The 24,494-nt window shown below is 43.5% G+C and overlaps 1 protein-coding gene across 1 annotated transcript in view; it reads right to left on the bottom strand.

The window, feature by feature from the left end:
* Window positions 1-2,413: 2,413 nt before the first annotated feature.
* The window catches only part of PAPPA (pappalysin 1), a 255,070-nt gene continuing 232,989 nt past the window's right edge, over window positions 2,414-24,494 (bottom strand). The window contains exons 20-22 of the mRNA XM_032251598.1: window positions 23,263-23,334; window positions 18,167-18,265; window positions 2,414-4,381 (exon numbers count right to left, since the gene is read on the bottom strand). Of these exons, the coding sequence (XP_032107489.1) occupies window positions 4,274-4,381; window positions 18,167-18,265; window positions 23,263-23,334 (279 nt within the window). The 3' untranslated portion in view covers window positions 2,414-4,273. The remainder of the gene's footprint in view (window positions 4,382-18,166; window positions 18,266-23,262; window positions 23,335-24,494) is intronic.

The following is a 24,494-nucleotide window of genomic DNA, read 5'->3' as shown; positions in this document are numbered from 1 at the left end:
GAAATTCTAAGTTCTTTACAATAGGGACATAATTTCTCTTTTGGCTATTATACATTCCTTTTAAAAAGCAAGTGATTGGTAGGGATTTGGCAAAAGTTGAATAAATTACAAGAACAGGCTTTTATTCATTTGCTATTTGGTTTTTATGTTTGTCGTTTACTTGGTTTGTTTTGTTTCTCAAAACTCACTGGGATTACCTGTCTCGTCATGTAGCAGCTTTTTAAAAAATTAGACTGTGCAGTGTGTTTCTGAGTGCAGTCTTTATAAAGCCCAGTGTTGTACTGGTAAATATAAACATCTTATAATGTGAAAAGCACAATGATACAATATGTCCCCTTAATATCTGGAAAAACCAATATCAAGCCCTCCCCCTCCCTACTACCATTGATTGCCACCAAACAAATAAACACAATGCCCACCCACCCCCCAACAACAATAACACATCAAGGGGGAAAACGTCATATTTCCTGGATCTACCACAATGTACAGAAAATAACAGACAGTGTTATCAAATCCCACTCTATGTCTTCTAGGGAAATGCTTATGTTTGCGTCTACCTACTGAGTCTGTTGAATAAACAATTTCCTTTAGGAAACATAAAAATAGGTTTTTTCTTCTTAGTTTTTAATCATGCATTTTTATTTCCTTTTAATCTCCTTGTGTTCTATTAATCTCTATCTGTACAGTTTTGTCACCATTTCTTTATTTTCTCACTTGAAGTAGTTCCAGAAAAAAATCACAAAACCTCAAAACTCTTAACCTTATAATTTCCTTCCATTCTTCCTTCCTTCCTTTATTTTCCCCTTTCCTTCTCTCTCTTTCTTTTCTTTTTCCCCTTCCTTTTTTTCTTTTCTTTTCTTTCTTTCTTTCTTTCTTCACACAGGTAAGACCTATAACAAATTGACAGTTACAACCAAGTTAAATCAAACCTGGAAGGGAGGTAGCTGAAATCTGTCTCAAAGAATTAGCTTCGACAAATAGCATTGAAGCATTGGCCAAGGTGGGAATAAGACCAAGAGAACCGTCTAGGCAGTGACTCAATGTGCTGAAGCCAGGAGTGGCAGCTGATACCTACATTTTCAAAGCCCTACCATCTATGACTGTTAATTTTTCCCTTCCTTAACACCCCAATTCACTATCAAAACTGATTTCCCAAGGACTATATTCCCTTAAAAGGTCGTTGGCACAGAATCTGGGGTTATGCAAATCCTCTGGGTAGGCAGTTAGGACTGTGGCTTGGAAAAGCTTCCCTAAATATAACTTAGAGAACTGTCCACCTTATCTTTTTTCTTTTTGCTGCTAATAGTCTAGTACTTCAGATGCAGAACCTTCAGTGTTTTAGGGCCTCTGAGCTGCTGACACACAGTAGTGCTTCAGAGCTGCCTCTCAGTGCTCCAGTCACCTAAACAGAAGATGACTGAGGAATGAAATGACAAGTGAATTCCCAGGAAGAAAATGAAACTGGGAAGAAGTACATTGCCCAAATTGAGCTGACCCTCCTCCACTAAGGTTTGAAAAGGCCCTATTAAAGATAGCTTCCATGTGGGCACAAGTTGGCCACCAATCAAGTGGCCTCTTTGCCTAATATCCTTGGCAAATATAAATTTGTTAGCAACAGGTTTGAATGATAGTAAAGAGACTTAGTGGATCTTGATACAGAAAAGCTGAATTCACTCGTGAGTCTAGAGATACAAGTCAGCCTCCAGGAATCTTTGCTTAGCTGGATAGTATGGGAATAGATGATGATGGAAATGAAGACAGAAAGAGGATAAGGACTGATTTGAGGGAAGCTAGCAAGGTTATTTTACTAGCTGCTGAAATCACATCATTAGTAACATCATCTTTGGGTCTTCAAAGCTTTTTGTATTATCTATGGGTATAATTAAGCAGCTGGGAGGGTTGATTCTGTTACCTTTCTTAGCTTGTACCTTCTAAGTTAACACCACACAGGCTGATAACTCAGCTAGGGCAAGAGAGAGGCCTGGAGAGTTGGCAAGAGTGCAAAGATACTGGAGAGGGGTCCAAAATAGGATCGATTCTTCTAACATTATTCTTATTTTTTGCTAATCATTGGCCCTTATAATTACAGTGAAATAATGCTCTGGATATAAATGAGATATGGTTTTGTGAAAAAGAAACACAGAAGATTATTCTTAACTACTGTGGCAGCCTTGCCAACATGGAACCCAATTTCAGAGTTTGTGATAGGGTACAAGTCTCATAAACTATTTAAGCACTGCATCCTTATTTGTGGGCACCTGTGCCAAACGCACCTTGATATGTTTCTTAATGTGATAGGCCAGAGATGGCCAATAGATGTCTTCTCAAGTGTTTTTGATCTCCAGGTAAGTGCTATTGTGAGTGGTGATATAAAGTGGTTCCTAAAGTTATTTTTGGTCCCAACTTTTTAAAAAAGGGCTATGATGGAATAACAACACCTGCCTTGGATGCAGGAATTAGAAGGGGCTGCACACATGTGTGGTATTTTCTATCCCTACACTAGGTTTTGTTTTTGTTGGCTGTCTTCACTAGATGTGAGATGACTTGATTTACAGTCATCCTTATGTGATATAACTAGTCTAGACCTTCCCTTCTCCTCAATTCCCGGCTCCAGGTTTCAGAAAGTATGTCACACTCAACCCTTCTCTCCACATCGTCCTGTATTAATTTCTTCCCATATTAATTCAAAGGGAGTGGACAGGTACCTGACTGAAAAGGAGCAAAGAGACCCCTAAAGAGATGGGGGGCTTCCACGTGCAATTGACTAATTTTCACTTAACTTTTGGAGGCTAGACATGGGAGAGAGAAAAGCACTGTCCTGTCACAGGTATGGAAGGGAGTACAGGTAACTGGAAAAACCATATAGAAAACATGATGACCATGTTGAGTTGCTGGGGCTGAGACTGTGAACTCTTTGGCTTCCTTCTGATGGCCCTCTCAAAAACAGTCTATACTGATCTTATACAAGATGATTCTCTCTTCCAGAATTGTATCTCCTGAGAGCAACAGTAAGGTTCCCAGGATCAAAGCCTACTGTAGCCTGAAGGGCTAGGAAGATTAGGATAAGGATAATAATCCAAGAGCCTCCACGATTCCAACAGTCTCTGGATGGCTCCAACATCATAGAAACTTAACACTGTTCCACTTGTTTACAAAATCGAACACTGGCTTAGACACTGTGGACTTTCAGTGAGGGTTCCAGCATCTGATGTTCCTCAACTCCTTTCCAGGTGAGAGGCCCACTTACGGGAAACTTAACTTCTCACTGTGTGGACCCATGAGGGGTTTTCTCTTGCAGAAGGGCTAAAAAGTGAGGCGCTGTGGAAAAATGTGGGTCACTTTTAAGGCAGACTGTTTGGTTGTGTGGAGTTCTTCCTAACCTAGTTCTACCATCTTGGATTATTCAATGTATAGGATAGAGCAGCAGGAAAAGTAGCAGCAAATGTGGTCCCAAGGCAGGATTTGGGGAACAGGTTAAGTCCTAAAGGGATATTATGACCTCAAGCCTCAAGCAAGGGGCTGATATAATACCTTGACGTTGCAATCCTAAGCCATTCTCAGACTGGCCTCAAACCCTGGAGTTGGGGTAAAGTCCCTCATGGCAGCAGAACTATGTGGAGGCTTTGCATACCTTATAATCTTTACCTCTTCCTAGGTTCTAGTTCCCTAGAAGGTAGGTGATCACAGACCATTTCACTTCCAATCCCAGAGGACTGCACAATTGTGCATGCCCGCTATATTCTGAGCCTCAGGGTGTGAGCTATCTTGACATCTCCACACTTGGTCTTAGCAGTTTCTGCAACTTTCTTTCTCCCAAGGATAGTGTTGGCTAGGAGCTTGGGAAAGAAAAGATTGATTTTATTCCAGTCTCTCTCTGCTCATCTCCAGAACTGCCCTCACACAGATGTTTGTATGGGTGTGTATGCATGCACGTGTACTAACCACAGATGGGTACGCTGTAGATATAGAACATGTTTCTTGCTGTGGTTGTGTGACAAATGGCTAGAATTTTAGGAGGCTCTGGGACTGCATACTGTATATGCAATCCATCTCAGACTTTGGGATAGGAATCCATTTCATCATTCAGCATGGTGAAACTTGGTTCATTTGCCCCACTGTGAGTCCTTCCTGGGTAAAATTAAAGGCAGACCGGTTGGGTGCTAAGGATCCCTGGTGTGGAGAGGCCATTCCATTGAGCAGCTGACTGTGAAATCAATACCAAAGGGATGCGGGTCCTGGCGTTGGGAATTCTTGGACAACTCCTTGTCCTTCCTTAGCCATGGCTGTATTCCCGGAGGTCTTTCCGGCTGTGTTCTTGGGCATGGGGGTCCCGACAAGCACAGTCACCTTGTAGGTCACAGGACATAGGGAATGGGGTGACCTGCAGAAAGAGAGAAGAAGTGAATCAGGGGGTTTGGTCCGAAGCAGTAATGATCAGAAAGGCAGTGCAGGGCAGGATGCAACCACTGGATCTGAGGAGCAGAAGGTTCAAGTTCAAGTCATGGCTCTGCTTCTTGCTATCCTGGTGATAACTTTTACTGAGAGCACCAAGAGCATAATCACAGCAGTTTTCATTTGCAGAGGTACTTTCTATAGGTCAAACATTTTCTATGGGGTAAGGCACTGTACTCAGTGCTTTCCAAATAAGAAAACACTTTTAACAACTCTGTAAGATAGATGCTACAACAATCACCCTTTTATTGATAAGGAAACTGAAGCTCAGAAAGGAATAAGAATTTGCCAAAAGTAATAATAAGTGTCAAATCCGGTATTTAAAGTAAGATAAGCTACTTATCTCTGAGCCTCAGGTCCCTATGTACAGCTGATATAATATGACCCACTTTGTACTGTAAACTATAAGGGCTGAGTAAAATCATGGGTGGAAAATTGTAGCGCGCTATAGCAAAGTGGATTGGTATCATTGTGTAATGAAATAACTGATGTACAAGTGATCAAGTGAAAGACAGGATGTGAAAGTGTCTTTTGAGAAAACATAACTCCTGCACACATTGGTCACTTCGATTTTAGTAGGCAATGATGAAAACAAAAAGCATGTCTTAGGGAAGCTAGACCAGCTTCTGGGAGGCTTGGAATCCTGGGTAGGCAATAGATCACATGGAGGTTTTGCACAAAATTTGAAAGACCTGGGAAGCAGATTTCATTCTGAGTTCATTCCAGTTCCCAGATCATTTCTTCATGTGCTCTGTGACCTTGGCCAGCTTTCCTTTCCGCAAACTGATAGGAAGAGCCCAACAGAGTGAGTGTCTTCCCCATCCAGCAGCTAATCTATCTTTCCAAAGAGCACAGCGCAGTCCCTGCTTGAGTCCCCGCCTGAACTACGCAAGTAGATTTCACCTCATTGCATCATGACATTTGCATATAACTTTCCCCAGAGAGTGTCCCATCTGCGCAGATGGATTTAATGACCTCATTTGCCTCCCGCCTGGACAGGGTCTCCAAGTGGTCAGATAGTCTCAGAGAGAATCTTTGTTTCTATTCCTCTCTCTCATGTACTTGTGAACTCATTCTCAATGTCTACCTCTTCTTTTTTCTCTGCCTCTTTGACTCTCTCCCTCCCTCCCAACCTCTCTCCATCCTGAAATTTTGCAATGATTTAAAATGTAGAATGAAATATCAGAAAGATTTAAGTATAAGCCCCAACTCTCTCATCTACTTGAGATGTGACCTTGAACATGTGACGATTTCTCTGCACCTCAATGAACTCATTCATTAAATGGGAAAAATAAAAATGTAGACCTCCTGAGGTTGTGATAAGGAATACATAAAATAACTTATGAAAAATACCTCACACAGTGCTTGACATACGCTAATTGCTCAATTATTCTCTCTTTCTCTCCCTCCCCATCCTTTATTTTTTTGGTGTATTCTACCACCAATTCTGTGGCCCATGAGGCAGGGACCAGGTCAATCTTGTTGATTACTGTTTTCACAGGGCCTAATCCACAGAATGAAAACATTTCTATTTATTTCTCCATCTCTCACTGACTCTCTGTACTTATGGGTACCACGAGTCTTTGTTTCTCTTTTCAATTTAAATTCATAAGTGCTTGATGCTGTGGTAAGCATCAAGTCGTTTTTTCCACCAGTACCTCTCTTCACACTTCCTTTTTCCAAGCAGTACCTCTCTTCACAGTCCCTTTTTCCAGCAGTACCTCTCTTCACAGTCCCTTTTTCCAGCAGTACCTCTCTTCACAGTCCCTTTTTCCAAGCAGTACCTCTCTTCTTGCTTACAGCTACTTGCTGTTCTCTGTTTAGGACATTTACTTTCCAGCCTCTGTGACTTTGTGGACTACATCTAGGATATTCACCTAGAATCTAGAATATTTGTCCCTATTCATTTTATCTTTAGTAGAAGCACAGAATGTTCGAACTGGAAGTGACGTAGAAAGGAAACCTCCCATTCCAAGCAGGGAAACTGAGGGCAAAGCCAAGCCAAAATCCAACCACTGGGGTAGATGTGGACAGTACTATTATGAAAGCCAAAGGCTTGGGTTGGGGTCCTCGTTTGCCTCATACTCACTGAATGATTTGGCGAAAACCACTCCACTCTCATGACCTTAGTTTCTACATCTATGAAAGGAGGATTTCTTAAAATACCAATTTCATATGGTATTTTTTGTGATGATCAATCAAGAAGAAATGTGCAAAAGCCCCAGTGCATGGCCTAACACCCTTGAGATGCTCAGTGCTGAATACATATATGCTGAATCAAATTTCTCACTCACTCATATTTCCCCATCTTTCCTGCCTATTGTCCCATCTCCTCTCTCCCACCTTCCAGACTTGAACAATCTCCTTGTCCTTTACTCCCCCCCAGGCTTTATCCATCCCCATCTCTTACCATTGCTCTCATTCTATCATTAGCACGATCCGGTTACCTCTAATGTCTTCTCTAAAATTCTCTCTGTAACACTTTCCCATTGAGCTCAAACACCCATTGGGGGGGTTTCGTGTCTGCTTTATTGTTTGTGCTTTCTGCTGCACCTCATGCAAGGCAAATATTCAAAAACTCCTATGTCTTAGAATAAAATCTAAACTCCTTACCACAAGTTCAAGGCCTTGCATGTTCTGATTTCTACATAATTATCAGATCTTACATGGTTCCGCCTTCTTCCCCTCACTCTCAGTAGCTTATTTATTGGTTCCTCATATACTCTGTTTTCCTACTTTTGTGTCTTTGGCCACTAATGTTCCTCTACTCTGACTGGTCTTCCCAGGCCAGCTCTTTTTCATTGTCCAGGTCTTTTCTCAAGCATCACCAGGTCCCTCAGTAGTGTGACCAAAGATATTAGATTGGTGCAAAAATAACAGATTTTTGCCATTGAAAGTAAATGAAAAGCGGCAATTACTTTTGCACCAACCTAATAGCACCATTGCCTTCATACTATATCACAACATCTTATTTTTACACTCTTCTTATACCAAATCACTTCTTCACTTTGATGTCAGCTCACTCTGGGCAGGGACCATGACTGTTGTTGAACTGAGTGAGTCATTATATACCACAAAATAGGTGTTCAATGACCCGTGAATGAGTGAACAAATGAATGCATGAATATGCAGGCAGAATACAAGTCAGGGAGCCTCCACTCTTGCAGTCAGTTGCTAGGTGACTTTAGACAAGTTACTTCCCTTCTCTGAGCTTCAGCTTCCCTACTTATAATACAAGAGTTGATCTTCACAGCTTCCAACCTCCCATCTGGCTGAAAATCTCTCTCAGACTGAGAAAGGTAGAAGGCAAAGACCTGGCCAGAAAGGAGCTTGAAACATAGACTTTCTTCGCAAACCCTGTCTTGAATGCTCCCCTTTCTGCCCTTCCCAGTTCCATGAGCTTCTCCTAAAGTGTTGTCTGGCAAGGCCTTGCCACCAGTTAGCCAGTTAGCTTCTCAGGCTGGTATCGGCACTCTGGCTATGCTGGGGTGATACTACCTTTTTCTTCTCTCCCCAGGCCAGTCCAGGCAGTTTCAGTACTTCCCAAGTAAACACTGAAGGAAACTCAATCAGAATATGACAAAGCCTAGAAGGACTGGTCTCAGGAGCCTCCTTGCCTCCACTACATGCTTGTATGTAGTAGGTTGTAGACCTTACATAGAAACTCTATGACTTTCAGCAAGTCCATGGCACCATATGGACTTCAGTCTCCCCATCAGTAAGACAAGAGTCTTTATCAAGACCTCACACAAGAGATCAAGACCATCCTGGTCAACACGGTGAAACCCCGTCTCTACTAAAAATACAAAAAATTAGCTGGGCATGGTGGCGCGTGCCTGTAATCCCAGCTACTCAGGAGGCTGAGGCAGGAGAATTGCCTGAACCCAGGAGGCGGAGGTTGCGGTGAGCCGAGATCGCGCCATTGCACTCCAGCCTGGGTAACAAGAGCGAAACTCCGTCCCAAAGAAAAAGAAAAAAAAAAAAAGACCTCACAGGGCTCTGGTGAGGAGTCAGTGAAGTCATGTCATATCCAATCCAGCTCTCAGAGTGCCCAATGCAGAGGAGATACATGGTGTTTTCTTCCCTCCTCTTGCTTCTTTGTGAACTGCCCATTCAAAGCCTCTTCTGTTACAAGCTTCCTCACTAATCACAGATATAAAGCTGAGAAGAAAAGGGTGGAGATTTCTAGGTATTCCTAGGTCTAACCTGGAAAGGACTTGGGGACACCTGTTCATGCAGGTTCAAGCGGTGAATACCATTGTCCACACACTAGTGACTCCAAAAGACGTTCCCATGCCAGACGATTTCTATATGCTAGCTCTCTGACTCTGTACCACCTTGTTAGACTATCATTATTAGCTACCCATCTCGCAGATGAGAAAATAGAGGCTTCAGAATGTCTAAAGCAAAACTAACCTGTCCCAGGCATCAGTACCAGTCAGTGAGTTGATGATGCCGGATTCCAAACCCCACTTCAAACACCTGAGAGCTTTTCAGCAAGTGAGAGTAAAAAGAAGGAATTTTCTTCACAACCTGAAAAGGCTGCCTGCTGCTTTCTCTTTTTAATCACCAATAACCTTTATCCTTATCATATGCCTGGCACTGAGCTAAACTCAACGTGCATTACTATCTCACTGACTCTTCCCAGCAATGCTGAGAAGGTAACTATTCTTACTTTCCCCATTTTACATCTTAAAGGAAACTACAATTCAAAGAGATGAGTCACTGGGCTAGTAGGTGGCCTGGCACTCCTCAGTACCATGCCCCAGGAGTAGGGCAGAAGGGGAGTCGGGGTACTTTCTTCACAGATGAAGAAACTGAGGCATGGAGAGAAGAATCACATCTTGATAAAATCAGACCTCTGAGCCCAACTGCCAGATTCCCTGACTCCCCAAGCAGCTCCCCCACCTTCTCCCCCAGGCGGCCTCCCAAGAAAACCTACCACCCACAGCACAAACACCATGGTGGCCAGTTTACATTTGGGGATTCTCAGCACCATGTGGCTAGGCTGTCCCATAAATGGCTTGGCCACCCACTCTGGGATTCTGTTAGCAAGCCAGGTCCACGTCTAAGGGCCAGGATTCTCTCCTTTTTTACTCAGGGCTAGAACAGCGCTCAGGCACAATGGTTCTCCCTCTGGGTGAGCTGCTGAGGCTAACACCTCCATCTGTGAATGTGAATGGCTCAGGAATGCAGCTCAGGCAACTGTACCACAAGGCCCTGGCTGCAGATCCTGCCTAGGGCTGAAAGACATGCAGGGGCTGGATTCTGACTCAGACTCAACAGGGAGGTAACTAGCAGAGCATGCTGGGGGTGCTGGTAGGGGAGGGACAAGAGTCGTGCTGTGCTGATGGTCAGAGAGCTTTGACTCTGTCTCCTGCTGGCTTTGGAAGCCAGGTCACTGGCAGGTCACTTCACCTGGTGGAGTCTCAGAGTCTTCGCAGTGCTGATGGAAAGATTTAATGAGACCAAGTAGATAAAGGCATGATGCCAAGGATGATGATTCCCCTGTGAGTTTCTTAAAGGTAGGATGGATACAGTACCTGGCATAAGACATGGGACAGTTAATGAATACAGAAGCTTATTTAAATGAAGATAAAGTGGTCATGTGGATAAATGGAGGACAAAGTGGAAAAAGTCTGGTAAATTGGAGGGAAGCACTGGCCTAGATGAGAAAAAGGCATGTTTGAGTCCTTGCTCTGTCGCTGACTTTGGTGTATGCTATCAGGCAAGTTACCTTTTTTTCTGGGCTTCAGTTTCTCTGTCTGTAAAAAGGAGGTACTAACAGTCCTACCACACAGAAGGATGTTGGGTAAAGTATGAAATGCAAGTAAATCACTTACATGGCATAGAGGCCGGGCACGGTGGCTCAAGCCTGTAATCCCAGCACTTTGGGAGGCCGAGGCGGGTGGATCACGAGGTCAAGAGATTGAGACCATCCTGTTCAACATGGTGAAACCCAGTCTCTACTAAAACTACAAAAAATTAGCTGGGCGTGGTGGCGCGTGCCTGTAATCCCAGCTACTCAGGAGGCTGAGGCAGGAGAATTGCCTGAACCTAGGAGGCGGAGGTTGCGGTGAACGGAGATCGCGCTATTGCACTCCAGCCTGGGTAACCAGAGCGAAACTCCGTCTCAAAAAAAAAAAAAAAAAGGAGGTAGTAACAGTCCTACCACACAGAAGGATGTTGGGTAAAGTAAGAAATGCAAGTAAATCACTTAACATAATGCATGGCATAAAATATGGGCTCAATAAATGATGATAGTGGTGATGGTTTTGACAGTGAGGTAATGATGGTGGTGGTAATAATGTTGATAATAATGAAGATAAGTTGTGGGGATAGAAGGGCTGGATTCCATCATAGAACCAAGCTAAAATGAGTGTCTACTTCATCCATAAGGAATAAGACAGGGCTACATTCCAAAGTGGGGGAGGGGGGTAATAATAACATTCCAGAAGCCAGTAATTTTTGAACATGGAAGAGTTATTCTAGTCTGCTTAGCCATCTGTTTGTTGTCTCTTACTAATCCTCCAAGTTAAGCACATCTGCTCCTTCCAAAAGGCCTTCTGGGATTCCCTAGACTGGCTCAGTGCTTCAAATCCTCCTGAATACCCTCATTGGCCTCTGGATAAAGTTCAAACTCCCTGGCTTGGGTGATAAAAGCCTTGCTTATCCATCTAGGCTCATCTTTTATCCCTTTTCCCCTTGCACCATGCTCTGGGCATATTCAGGGAATTATAATTTCCTTAACACTTTCCCTAATGTCTGGGCCTTTGCACAGACTGTTCCTTTGGCCAGAGATACCCTTTTCCCTTCCACTCCTATCTCTGGTCCTCCCTTACTGCTTTCCTCTGGGTAATATCTTCTGGACATTTCATGTATTGCCTTTGGTGCTGCCATCTCGAGGAAACTTTGCTGACCTCCTTATTTGCTGTGTCTCCATGAGTGCTTGCTATACTCCAAATGTCTGGCTACTTATCCATAAGCCATGAATTCAGGGCAGCTGGGACCAGGTTCTTGCTCACTGCCTAGCACAGTTTCTACCACACAGCAAGTAGTACCCTAAATTCACTCATTCAAAAAGTATTTATTTGTGAGTGTTGAGTACCTACTATTGGACAGGAAACAGTGAGGTACTCTGGAAATTGGAATATATCAATAAACAAACGAGAAGCACATTCTTATCCTCTTGAATTCTGTATTCGAGCATCAAGAGGGGTGGGGTCATCTGATCATAAATAATAAATATATTTTATGGTATGTGCCAGGGTGGTAAGTATTAGGGAAGTAAGGGGAAAAAAAAAAAAACAGAAGGCAAAGCAAATAAGTGTGGGAATGCCAGGGGTGAGGTGGGATGAGTGATCAGGGATGGACTCACTGAGAACATGACACTTGAGCAAAGACTTGAAAGAGGTGAAAGAGTGAGTCATGAAGATGAATAGAAGAGGATCCTCAGCCAAAGAAATTGCCAATGACACAGTGACAAAGCTGTAAAGTAGAAGGATGCCTGAGCTAAGCTAAGGACAGCAAGGAGTCCAGAGGGTGAGGGGTGAATAAGCAAGGCAGAGACAGTGGGAAAGGGGCAAAGTCAGAGAAGCAATGTGGGTGAGTGGGCAGAGCACCCACATTTTCCCAAGGGCTTTGTAGGCCATTGGGAAAACTTTGGTTTTCAATCCAAGTAAAATGGGAAGGAACTGCATGTCTTTGCATAGAGGTGTGATATGATTTGACTTGATTTAAAAAGGCTATTCTGGCTTCTGGGTCAAGAAGAGACTTTGATGTACATTCCCAAGTCAGCAATCCAATACCCAGCCCTTTGTCGATATAGGTTATCACCTACTCTGCTAAGAAGGCTGCTTTCCATATGATGATATTGATTATTTTTCCATATCTTATAGAATCAGTAGCCTTCTTAGACTAATGTGCTACATGTTGGGTATAATGTCCTTTCTTAGGAAACCATGTTCTCATTTAGGTAGGGTTTGAGATTTAGCAAATCTGTCATATAGCAAATATGGTAGCCCTACACACAGTTGCATGAACTGGATGCACCATCCTGTGCTGAGATATGTTTCTGGGATTAACCTCTTCTTATTCTCTGCAGGGCTCAGTCTTAACTAGCCTTCAACTTCCTTCTCAATGACCACCTCATTCAAGAAGCCATGTGAAGAGTCCTTAGGCACATTTTTAGAAAGCCTTGGTATGTTCAGTTCTTAGACAGGAATCTAATTCAAATATCAAGACATAAAAACTGAAGGTGGGTCTGGCCTACCCAAGGTCACAGAGCTAAGTCACAAAACCAGGACGATACCCCAACTCCCCAGACATCTATAAGAGTCTCTTGGCAGCCGTCTGAAACATGACCACAGCTAGTGTTCCAGTCCACCACACCTTAGAAAACTTTGGTATGTTGACTATTTTAAAGTTGTTTCCCTTTTCTCCCTCACATCCCAACACATGCTTACTTAGAATGCTTCCAACTATAAACTGATTTTTTCTTTTTTTGTCATGAAGGGAAACCCTTGGAGCAACCATTCTGGAAATCTGCTTTGTATTTGAGGCTCCTCAAGGTTCCAACAGGAAAATAACAAACTGACATCCTGAGAGGCTGAGTCCTGCCCCTTCCTGTCTGCCTCACACTGTGGGCAGGTGTCTGGGTAGGAAATTGGACACCCCTGTCAGACAGAGTTTCCTGCACTGTCTTGCTCTCGTCTGCCAGCCAGGCCCAGGTCACTCCATAAGGTGGATGTGGGGAACAGCTGGTGTCTATACAGACAAATAAGGGAGGGAGCCTGAAGGGAGGAGACAGGCATCAGGCTGGGCCAAGGCATCACGGAGGCCCTAGCCCTGGGAACTGGGAAGAAATTTAGGTGGAAACTGGCAAGAAGGAAGACTGGTAGAAGATGCTGAGTGCTTAACCCTGGGCCTGGAGTTCATGGCAAGAACTCCATTCCAAGAGGTCGATGGAGCAAGAAGATCACCTACAAGGGGCAAGACACAAGACACAAGAAGCTTGGGCAAGACACAAGCCCGCTGCAAAAGGATGTGCCAAGGGGTCAGAGGGAGGTTCTGTGTGGCTTAAATTCTCTAGGTTTGCATCTTAGCTGTACCACTTGCTAGCTGTGTGAACTTAACCCTTCTAAGCCCCAGTTTCATCATCTACAGAATCAGAATTAAACACCTAGGGCCAGCCAAGGTGGCTCACATCTGTAACCCCAGCATTTTGGGATGCTGAGGGTGGAGGATCACCTGAGACCAGGAGTTCAAGACCAGTCTGGGCAATATAGGGAGACCCCTCTCTCTCTGAAAAATACAAAAATTAGCATCGTGCGGTGGTGTGTGCCTGTAGTCCCAGCTATTTGGAAGGCTGAGGTAGAAAGATCATTTGAACTCATTAGGAGGTGGAGGCTGAAGTGAGCCACTCCAGACTGGGTGACAGAGTGAGGCTTCATCTCAAAAAAAAAAAAAAAAAAAAAACTACAACAGGATTATTGTGGTGATGAAATGACATGTCAAGTAATAACTCTTAGCTATTACAATTTGTCCTGAGTTAGGAAATCCTAAATCCCAAATACAGCTCTGCCACCACCTTGTACAAATAATTCGACTTCCCACAGCCTCAACGTTCTACTTGGCTGAATTATTCTGGAGTTTGAGATAACATTCACAGAGACACTAGCCACAGCCCAGCAAATAGTAAGTGCTCAGTTAACGGAATTCCTGTAATTTAGGAAGGTGCTTGAAGCGTATCTGCCCCAGGGGTGAGTTTCTCTGAGTGCCAGCCTGGGTGACTAAGGGAAGGGACGGTCTCACAATATGGGACTGGGGCTGAGGGGACAAGTGGTAAATAAACAGGTCCAGCAGGTAAGAGCAGAGGCACGAGAGGAAAGTAGCCTCTCTCCTTCTCTGAGAGGCTTCCTGCGGTGGAAGCTGGAAACAAACCAGAACTTTCTTCTGCCCTGTGGATGCCCAGCGGAAACTCCTGTCTGGGCTGCTGGGGATGTCAGGGATCATGGGCAAGGCTGGGAGACTTATCTTCCCCCACTCCATCTCTGCTGCTGGGAAAAGCTGCTCTCCTTTTTTGCCAAGGGAGGGGTCCCAAACACAAGGTTCCCTGGCAGTCTGGGCTCATGGTAAAACATCTCCAACCAGAACTGGGAGGACCATGCCAAGGTGTGCCAAGGACACAGCCACCCCACATGCTTTCTTCTTCTGAAACTCAGCCCCATGCAGGAGAAAGAACAGGGCTTGTGAGTCAGACAGAACTGGGTTCAAACTTGGGCTTCCCCACTCATTTGCCAAGTGAGCTTGGGCAAGTCCCATATGTACTGTAAGCCCAGATTGGTTCATCTGTGTGATGAGGATAAGAATAGTGACCTCTCTGTGTTGACATGAGGATTAAAGAGGAAAACAGAGGCCAAGTATCTGGCAGAGTGTCTGAAATACGCAGTAGCTCACTTAGGGAAGTCTTGTGTTTTTATTTTCTCCGTCTCTCGCCACCTCTAAGCCAGTCTACTGCAGGGTGTAGTTGGGGGTGTCCAAGAAAGAGGAGAAAAGTTTCAAGAAGGTGGAGTTTCCTTAAAAGTCAAACTGGGAAATCTAAACTACAAGAACTGTGACTTTAATTTGAGACATTTTTCTTTTCCAGAAGTCAGACTTCTAGGAATCTTGCATCTGAAAAGCCCCAAACACCTGCCAGCAACTAAAAGAATGATGGCAAAGCCCTATCTGCTATAAAGGAGGCCCTTAGTCTCTCTAATCCGTTCTTCATGTACAGTTTTAAGAGCTCTTTCCCCTCTACCCCCATCCACTATTCACCTTCACTAGAAAAACTCCTGTTCCCTCTTTAGATCTTCACATAAATGTCCCTTCCTCAGAGAAGCTTCCTCAGACCTTCATGCTGTTCTCCATAAAATCTCACACTCTCTCATCATTGCCTCTTCCACGAAAGCAATTAAATGCAATAGTTGTGTGCCTCCCTGTTTAATAACAGGCTCCCCTAATAGACTACAAGTTTCACAAGGGCAAACATACTGTTGGTCCACAAACTGGTCTGGTGCTGCACACAGACATCGTCAATGGACACTCGCCTCATTGGATGAAGGCAGCTTGGCCATCTGCCTTCTGCAGCCTCAGTCAACAAGAGGAAACAAGAATTTAAAGTGCAAGAAGAGGATGTCTTAACACAAGAAGCCCAAAATACATTTATAATGTTTGTAGACAAGGGGAAAAAAAGTGTATGAAATGCATTCAGGACTAGCAAAAAACTAGTTTTAGGGTTCCTTAGTGAAGAGTCTGTGCTTATGTCCGGGCCTGGGAGTCTGAAAGTGCTGTAGTGGAACTCAGTACCGGACCAGAGAGCCAAATGGTGGCTTGGTGTTCAAATAGATGTATATGGTAAAGTTACTATAATAATTCGGCATCTGGACCTGAATCTCAATCTCATGACTTCATATTCTGACAATGCTGTCTGTAGAGACAGGAATCCATTCTGGAAAGTTCTGTCTCAAAAAATCAGCTTCACATTTTATGTTTTAGTACATAAGTTGCAATAGGTAGGAAAATTATTTTAAACAGAGCTGCTCTTTCTCCAACTATTGGTGTCAGATGGTGCCATCATTCTATACAAACTTCTATTTCAAACACAAACTTCATTGTCCATTCAAGTTCAAAGGTGGCTGACTCCAGTGGAAGAAAATAGATATGACTGTTCACTATATTCATTTGGAAACAGGTGTCAAGAGTCTTAAATATACTTACACCTTTCCTTTGGCATTTCATTTCTAAGACTCAAAGATAAAATAATTAGAGCTGTAAAAGTATTTTATGTACAAAGAAATTCATGAGCACCATTAGTTAAATTATAAGAAAAAAGAAATAATCAAAAAGTTAAAAATAAAAGTTGAAGTAAATGGCTGTATAAATTATCACACATCACAACCATATAATAAACAAAATGGAGTAAAAAATACAGCTGAGAAGTTAATACTACTATCAGATATTTTTTCTTCTTTTTAAAATTTTGAGACAGGGTCTCACCCTATCACCCAGGCTGGAGTGCAGTGGTACAATCATGGCTCATTGCAGCCTTGACCTCTCTGAGCTCAAGTGATTCTCCCGCTTCAACCTCCCAAGTAGCTGGTGACACGATCACAAGCTGGAGAGGCAGTGATACATAGAAAAAAAGTACCATAACACTTAACAAAATATACGGAAAAAAATACACCAAAATAAAAAGCAGTGGTTTTTCTTTGAGTTTTAAGATAATACGTGAATTCTTTTGTTTTCTTCTTTCTGAATGTTCCAATATGCATTATTTCATAATTAAAATTCATTTTCTGTTAATGAATTTTATTTTCGCCTATTAAGCAAAAATTGTACACCTTCAGTGTCCTATCAAGAATCAAAACCAAACCAAAACCAAAGAAAGTAGGCATGTTAAAAACTGTTGCCCACATAGGACTGACGGATCCTGAACAATCCCAGAATTTTTATTCCTAAACCAAATGATTCGGTTAGAGCGTGTTCCTTGGGTCTTATCCCATTCATTTCTGTACTTTGGGTCAGAGCATCTTTCTTGAAGAAACCAAGTCATAAAGGGACTTGGATTGGAATCCAGGAGCCTCACTCTTTCTATCACTCACTCTGTCACCTGGGACACATAATTCTTCTTTTATGGGCCTCAGTGCCCCTGTATATTAATAAAATGAAACATTTAGGCCAAGATAGTCATAGAGGGCTCTTTAGCCATGACTGACTATGATTCTTTGCTTTTCCTGTCTCAGACACTCAATTCCCCCTTCTTTAAAATGACACAGATGAAATGATCTTTCAGCTCAGATTGCAGATGAATATAAAAATAGAAATAGTTTTCCATTAACACATTCATCACAAGAACGCTTCTCAGCCTGGGCTGGCTGGGTTACCACCTCCCTCCCAAGTCTTGGCTGGGGCCCCACACTCTGATCTCAGCTGTAGTCAGGAGAAAAATGGAGGTGACCACTTTTCTGTGAGGGGTTAATGTGCATCTACTTGAATGTTTTTCTTTGATTTACTAGAAACACTTGAAACACTCCTGGGTGTGTCCTGACATAAGGAAAGAAAATCATGACCATGACCATCTTTCCCTAATTCTAAGGTATGACAAATAGGATAGAGAATAAAATGCTCAGAGACTGTAAATGACCTCATTAGGAACGTCCTATTTTCTCTCTCCTAGACTTCAGCCCTACCCCCTAAAACCATGTGTTCTCTCTGGAATTTTACACGCCGGTCTCCTGACCCAGACACTATTCTTTTGACCACCTCCTCCCTCCTCACCCCTTCCTCTTATCCCTCAAGTTTCAGGGCAGATGCCTCTTGCTCTGCAGGGCCTTCTCTGACCCCTCGCCTAGCCCCCAAAGCACATCGTCCTTCCCTGGGGAAAGTACACATTGCACTTTTATTATCTGCTTCCATATCTGATTCTAAGCTTTGAGAACCATATCTGCAAAAATCAGCCAGGGTCCAGCACATGACATTAGCTCAACTACTGACCAAAAGAATTAAAAAAAAAAAAAAAAAAAGAGAGAGAGAGAGAGAGAGATGATAAAGCCTGTGGGCAATGCTGGCATAGTTTAGGACAATGGGTTGTCCAGCACGTAGGGGTGATCCTGGCCCCGCAAGCTGGAGATGCGGGCAGGAGGCAGCTACTGAGGGTTGCACACTGGCCTACCTTTTTGGTCTTCACTGTGGAGGTGCAGCAATCCCCGCCGTCGTACTTGCAGAAGGCTCGGTTGTTGATGGCATCACAGTAATTGTCTCCCATGAAGGGCTGGAAAGGGAGAGAGAAGCAGGAAATGAGGCCTTGTTAGCAGCCTGGAGTGTGAGCTGGCGTCTGCAGTCCTTTGGGTGTCTGTCATCTTTTCACGGCCCTCCCCGGTTAGCCCACCAGACTTCACATCCCCAACATCCCCCTGAATAAGCTACCACCTCTACCATTCGTAAAGACTCTTATCTATCCCAGTTTTTTCCAAGTAGAGTGAGGTGATGCTGAGAGACATACTCTTGTGTGCTTGGGGATGCAAAACCACAAAATAGATGGCTTACTTCTTCCTGAAAGAGGGCTCATTTTACTCAAAGAAATGACCAGAAAATGTGAGCTTCCTTCTCTCACTATTTTCAGCAGTATGTAATTAAAAACATAATTTATAATAAAATAAATGCAAATATGTGAGGAAGCTGAATGTAGACTGCCCAAGAGGCATTAAGATCAAATGTAAGAACTCATAGAAATTTGGAATCGTGGTCTGTGTGTGATGGTGGGCTCCCTCTCACGAGGACGGCAGATGTACTTGATGTCACACATTTTACATGTTTGTTTTCTTCTTTTGCTCTCCAAACAATAAGTGAGGTAGGTATTATTATTCTCACTCTACAGATGAAGATGCTGAGACTCAAAGACAGGGACTTGCCCAAAATCACACTGGCACAGAGTAGATGATTTAAATCTAAGTTGGCTCTATGTTTTTGTTTGTTTGTTTGCAGTGGAGTCTGGCTCTGTCACCCAGGCTGGAGTGCAGTGGTGCGATCTTGGCTCACTGCATCCTCTGCCTCCTGGGTTCAAGCAATTATCCTGCCTCAGCCTCCCGAGTAGCTGGGACTATAGGTGCCTGCCACTATGCCCGGCTGATTTTTTGTATTTTAGTAGACACGGGGTTTCACTGTATTGCTCATGTATTGCCCAGGCTGGTCTTGAACTCCTGAGTTCAGGCCATCCGCCCACCGGGGCCTCCCAAAGTGCTGGGATTACAGGCATGAGCCACTGTACCCGGCCCAGCTCTGTGGTTTTTTACTTCATCACTCTTGGCTGTTCCAGCATATACTGATTTATTTCTTTTCTTTCATGTGTTTTTCCACCCCTGGGACACTCCAAAGATGAAGAAAAGATAATAGAGTCAAGCCATTATTTATCTGAACCCAGAGCCTTTTTAGGGGAAAGTCCAGAAGTCTCTTGGATTCCCCAGTAACTTGTATTTCCTCATCCCCACATTGTATTCTGTGGTCTGTTTCTGTTTCTGCTGCTGGTGCAAGACTGTGAGCTCTTCATGGACACAGGCAATGTCTAGTTTGTCTTTGTCCCCCAATCACCTCGTTTAAGGCTGCACTCAACTGTGGCTCTTTGTAACTTTTCTGAAATAGAATGTAATTGTACTGGCATAGTGGCAAGGGCAGTTGGCAGGAATTGAGAAAACCTGGGTTCTAGTCCTCCCAACCTCAGCCAAGGGGGTGGTTACTTAGCGGTTTTGGTTAAGTGGCTTTATCTCCTCTAGGCCTCAGGATTCCCACTAATGAAATAAAGAGGTCAGATTGGCTCACTGATTTCTCAAAACAGTGAACCTACTCCTCTCCTCACCATCAAATGCACTCTTGTGTGACATTTCAATATAGAAAGCGGATAAAAGTGAAACCATTCTGATTAAAGTGATGGTTGGGGTCTCTAAAGCTCAGTGACTCATTCATGGGAAAGAGATGTCATTTGTTGAAGACGTTTGCATCCAAGCACACCACCTGTGATCCAGTAGTCTCCCCTTCCCATCCTCACCGCTCCAGAGAGAACCGAGCTCCATCCCATGTGGCATTCCTGGCTTTTGCATCTCTGTTTCAAATTCTCACTCACAGAACCTTTGCACCCGGAACTCATGATGTCAGATTTCATTTCTTCACTCCACTATTCGAGTCTAAAAAGATCACAGCTAGACAGAGCTCTAAGAGCAAGGAAGACCTGAGCTCAGGTGTGTGAGTGTACATGCTACTGGCTGTGGGTTCAGGTGTGACTCTGCTGTGTGACCACCAGAATGAACACTTCACATTCACATTAGAGCAGCGGGTACAAACAACAAAGAAAGGATAAACCCTTTCTTTTCCTTCTTGCCTCAGGAGGTCTGCCTGTGGGCTATGTTCTTTTTTATGTAATAAATGAACAGACTAATGATGGAGACTAATTGTCCCTTCCTTCGAATAAAAGGAACTGGCTTGGTAAAGAAGTAGCTAGGGGAAAAGAGAAAAATTAAATGAAGGTGATACTTTTCTATTTGGGCCCTGAAAAAATTCTCTAGTCCCATCACTACCTACTCTATCTTATATGTTCCTTCCTGCAACCATACCCTTTCTTCCCCCTATCCATCCATCCATTTATCTTTATTCAATCCTATGTATTTAATTCCTACTATGTGTTACACATTATGCTAAGGAAAGGGATGCAATGGTGAATCAATAACAGATATAGTTCCTACCCCTCCAGACCTTATACTCTAGTGAAGAGACAGATTTTAATCACATAATCACACATGTAATTAACCCATTTCAACTCCAATAAGAGCTATGGAGAAGAGGTACGTGATGCTATTAAGAGTAGAAATATTTGATCTGGACAGGGAGCTCAGTGAAGGTGTCCCTGAGGAAATGGTGCTTCAGCTGAGATCATAAAGATAAACAGGAGTTAATTATATGGGGTTGGAGAAGAGAGAATTTCTAGAGATAGGGAACAACATGAGAAAAACTCTGCTACCTGGAGATTTCTCCTGTCTCTGGTGTATCTCATGTTGCTACTTCTACTAGTAATGCATCCAGACAAACAAACCATCCTTCAAGATCTAGCTTAAATGTTACCTCTCCAAAATGTCATCCCTCATAGCCTCAGGATGCTCTGTGCTTCCATAGCTTCTTGTATTTGATTTGGTGATAGCTCTTCAGGATTTTAGAATTTTCTCTTTAATTGTCTATCTCTTTCACTATACTGTCAGCATCATCCATTTTTGTATTCTAGATTCCTAGCAAAATGTCTGGCATTTGTGCAAATATAGATTCCATAAATATTTATTTAGTAAAACAATGGATGGATGGGTAGATGGGTGGATCAATGGATGGATGGATGAATGGATGGATGGATGTCAGAAAAGAAGATACCACAGATGACTCAAGGAGAGCATAGTTACTATTTTCACTGGACTAACACCAATATATTCCCAGAACTGGAACAATATCTGGCATATAAGAGGTTCTCGGTGAAGCTTTGATGAACAAGTAAGTGAATGATCACTTTGGACCCAGCGTGGTATACAGAACAGGGGCTCAGTGGTCCCCAAACCCTTTGTCTTGGCTACCTCTGGATACTTGAGGTTGATGGTCCCAGAATTTGTATCTCTTCTAAGCATACTTTTCAGCTACAGACAAGGCACTATTAGAACTAAGCTAAAGAGGAAAGGAGATGAGGGGCACCTGCAAGGGCGAAGGCGATAAGCATCACTGGCAGGGCTCAGAGCCTGACAGGTGAGGGTCTCTTGGGCCTCACTACTGAGTCCAAGAAGGGATTGAATTCTGCTGTCACACTGGTTGCCCAGACTGCCAACTCAGCATAATGAGTGCCCAGGTAACTCAAGCTTTCTTTTCCCCAAATGCTGGACTGATCCAGAGAGATAGAAGTAAGCAACAGCCACAGGGCCTTGGGTTTGATTTTGCCACTCCCAATTGACGCTTGGGAGAATGAGGTTCCAAAAGTCAAGTGCAATGTCAAATGCCCTCAGGAAATCCCCCAAGAATGTAGAGACAGAAATGTGTGACCTAGGGATTGTCTGGTGACACTTAAGAGTCAGGGAATGGATCATAGGCAGGTAGTAGGAGAAAAGCAGCAGCACAGACGTTAGAGGAGCTGGGCTTATGTTTTGTCTTTGCAGTTATCATGCTGTGCTAACTTGAACAATTCATCCTCTCTCTGGCCGTTTTCTACACCAAGAAAATAGAGGTTGATCAAATTAAAAGCCTTCCTAGTTCTGACATTGCATCAAATTTTAGATCCAGCCACTGCCTGGGTCTCTGTTTACCCATTTTTAAAATAAAAAGGTTAGTTGAGATTAGGCAAAAGAGCCTTGCTGGTTCTGGCATTCTAAGTTTCATCAAATACAACTTTTTCTAGGGCATGGTCTGATCCTTTTCACCTGTGTTTTCCTCAGTGGACTCTGGATGAATTACAGAGATCTGGCCATCCACCTGGAAGGGATTTGGGGCCACTTTTTCACTGCCAGCTGGGAAGAGCCACAAGGGGCAGAGTAATGTACAGAAATGTCTTTGAGTTCTGTGGACAGCCCTCCCATGAGGACACAGCTGAGGTCCCAAGAACCATGCCCTTGAGTCCTCCCAAACTTGTCACTGAATCACAGAGCCAGATCTCTATAATTCCAAGTTCTAGGGAATGGCTCAACTGTGAAGTCACAGAATTTAAGGGTCCAAAAGGCTCTTCCACTTCGGCCCAATGTTATATCTAAGGCATTCATATTCCTTTTGGGGTTGAGGTGTGAGTAAATGGCTAAGATGTGGGGCAGAAGGCACAGGTCTGCGAGTAAAGGTCATCCGTAAAATGGACATGAAGGACAAAACCACCTCACCTGACTCTGTAAAGGTTAAATGTAATAATGTTGGTAAATTTCCAACATTAGCATATTCTAAATGGTAAGTCATTATAGTCTCCCGCCCTTCCTTTCTTACAGATCCCATATTTTGTAGACCACAGGCTCTGGAGCCACAAAAGCCTGGCTTGGAACCCAACTCTGTTACCCATTCGCTGTGATTTTTAGTATGTGTCTTTATATCTCTCTGCTTCAATTCCATCATCTGTAAAATGAGGCTGCTAATCCCTGTCCAAGAAGTCTGCTAAATGGATATTTTCTACACTCAGTAGGTATGGCAAAGCATAACCAACATTAATACAACAATAACAATAACAATAGCGGGATTATTTCCAGGGAACTGAAGAGTGCCTTCCCCGTGACTCACCTCACAGCCTTTGACACAGTGAATCAGAGCGGGGTGAGGATACCACTTGAGACCAGCAGTGCAGACAACTCTCTGTGGGAAGAGAGACAGAGAGGTGAGATGGGCTTGGGATTGGGAGGGACCCATGTCTGTGTTGGCACCACATTCAACCACCCCACCTCTTCTGGGACCTTCCAAGTCCTGACCTCACCCTGGCGTTTACAAGGAGAACTTGCCCGCGTACTTGCAATAACAGGAGCCATAAGATTAAAATAATATTTGTGCTCACCGTATGTGTCATGGTTCTGTATTTCCCTGGCAGAAACAAGGGTTGAGGAGAAGCAGAACTGGGAGTGGAGACATGATCAGAAAGGCCCTTCAGAAAATTCTCAACTGATGTTTGATCCATTCGTGGAGTTGAGATAAGGCTGGAGGAGGAGGGGTCTGTGTGCATGCATGTGTGTGTTTGCATGTGTGCATGTGTATGTGTGCATTCATGTTGTATGTGTGTGGCTGCAGCAGGAAGATGGGAGAAAAATGTGGAGCAGCGTTTCTCAAAGCATGAGCTGAAGGCCACTTTCATCAGCACTGCCATGGGAGTGTGTTAAAATGGCAGATTCCTCAGCCCTGCTTTGGATTTAATGAATTGGACTCTCTGAGGCCACGCCCTGAGACTCTGCATTTTAGCAAGCCTTTCAGATGATTCCAGTGCACACTCTACAGTCTGAGAGCAAATGGGTTGCTGGACGAATGAACCAACCTGTGGCTCAAAACCCTGGAAAAACAGAGAACTCCTCCTGCTGTCACCTGCTGCCATGTTGTACGGGTCTTCCCGTGGTTACCTGAGGTTGCCCACAGTGAATTCATTCTTGCTCTGCCCCTTCCCTGAATGCCCTTCCCCATTTTGTCATTTTGAGAATCTTTAAAATGTCTGCTGAAAACTTATGTCTTCTGTGGTACTTTTCCTAGCCCCATCAGGCAGAGCTTATAGGCACTTATTTATAGCCTCCTTTTTAAAAATGATGATGATGATAACGACAACTAAAATATATATATGAGTGTATTTGTTGTGCTAATTACTGCATGCATTATCTTATTTATTTCTTGCCACGATCGTGTGAGGTGGGGATTAATCTTGCGTCATAAGAGAATAAATTCCCCATGCTCCATAGCTGTTAGGTAGAGAAACTAGGATTTGAAAATAACCGATTGTTTCAGAAATGATTTAATAAAGCTCCTAACATAAAATCCAA

This window comes from Sapajus apella, unplaced genomic scaffold (genome assembly GCF_009761245.1).
Source record: "Sapajus apella isolate SASKATOON/1434 unplaced genomic scaffold, GSC_monkey_1.0 scaffold76, whole genome shotgun sequence".
NCBI classification, from domain to species: domain Eukaryota; kingdom Metazoa; phylum Chordata; class Mammalia; order Primates; family Cebidae; genus Sapajus; species Sapajus apella.
The sequence above is the reverse complement of the archived record's forward strand: the minus strand, read 5'-3'. Positions and strand labels throughout refer to the sequence as shown.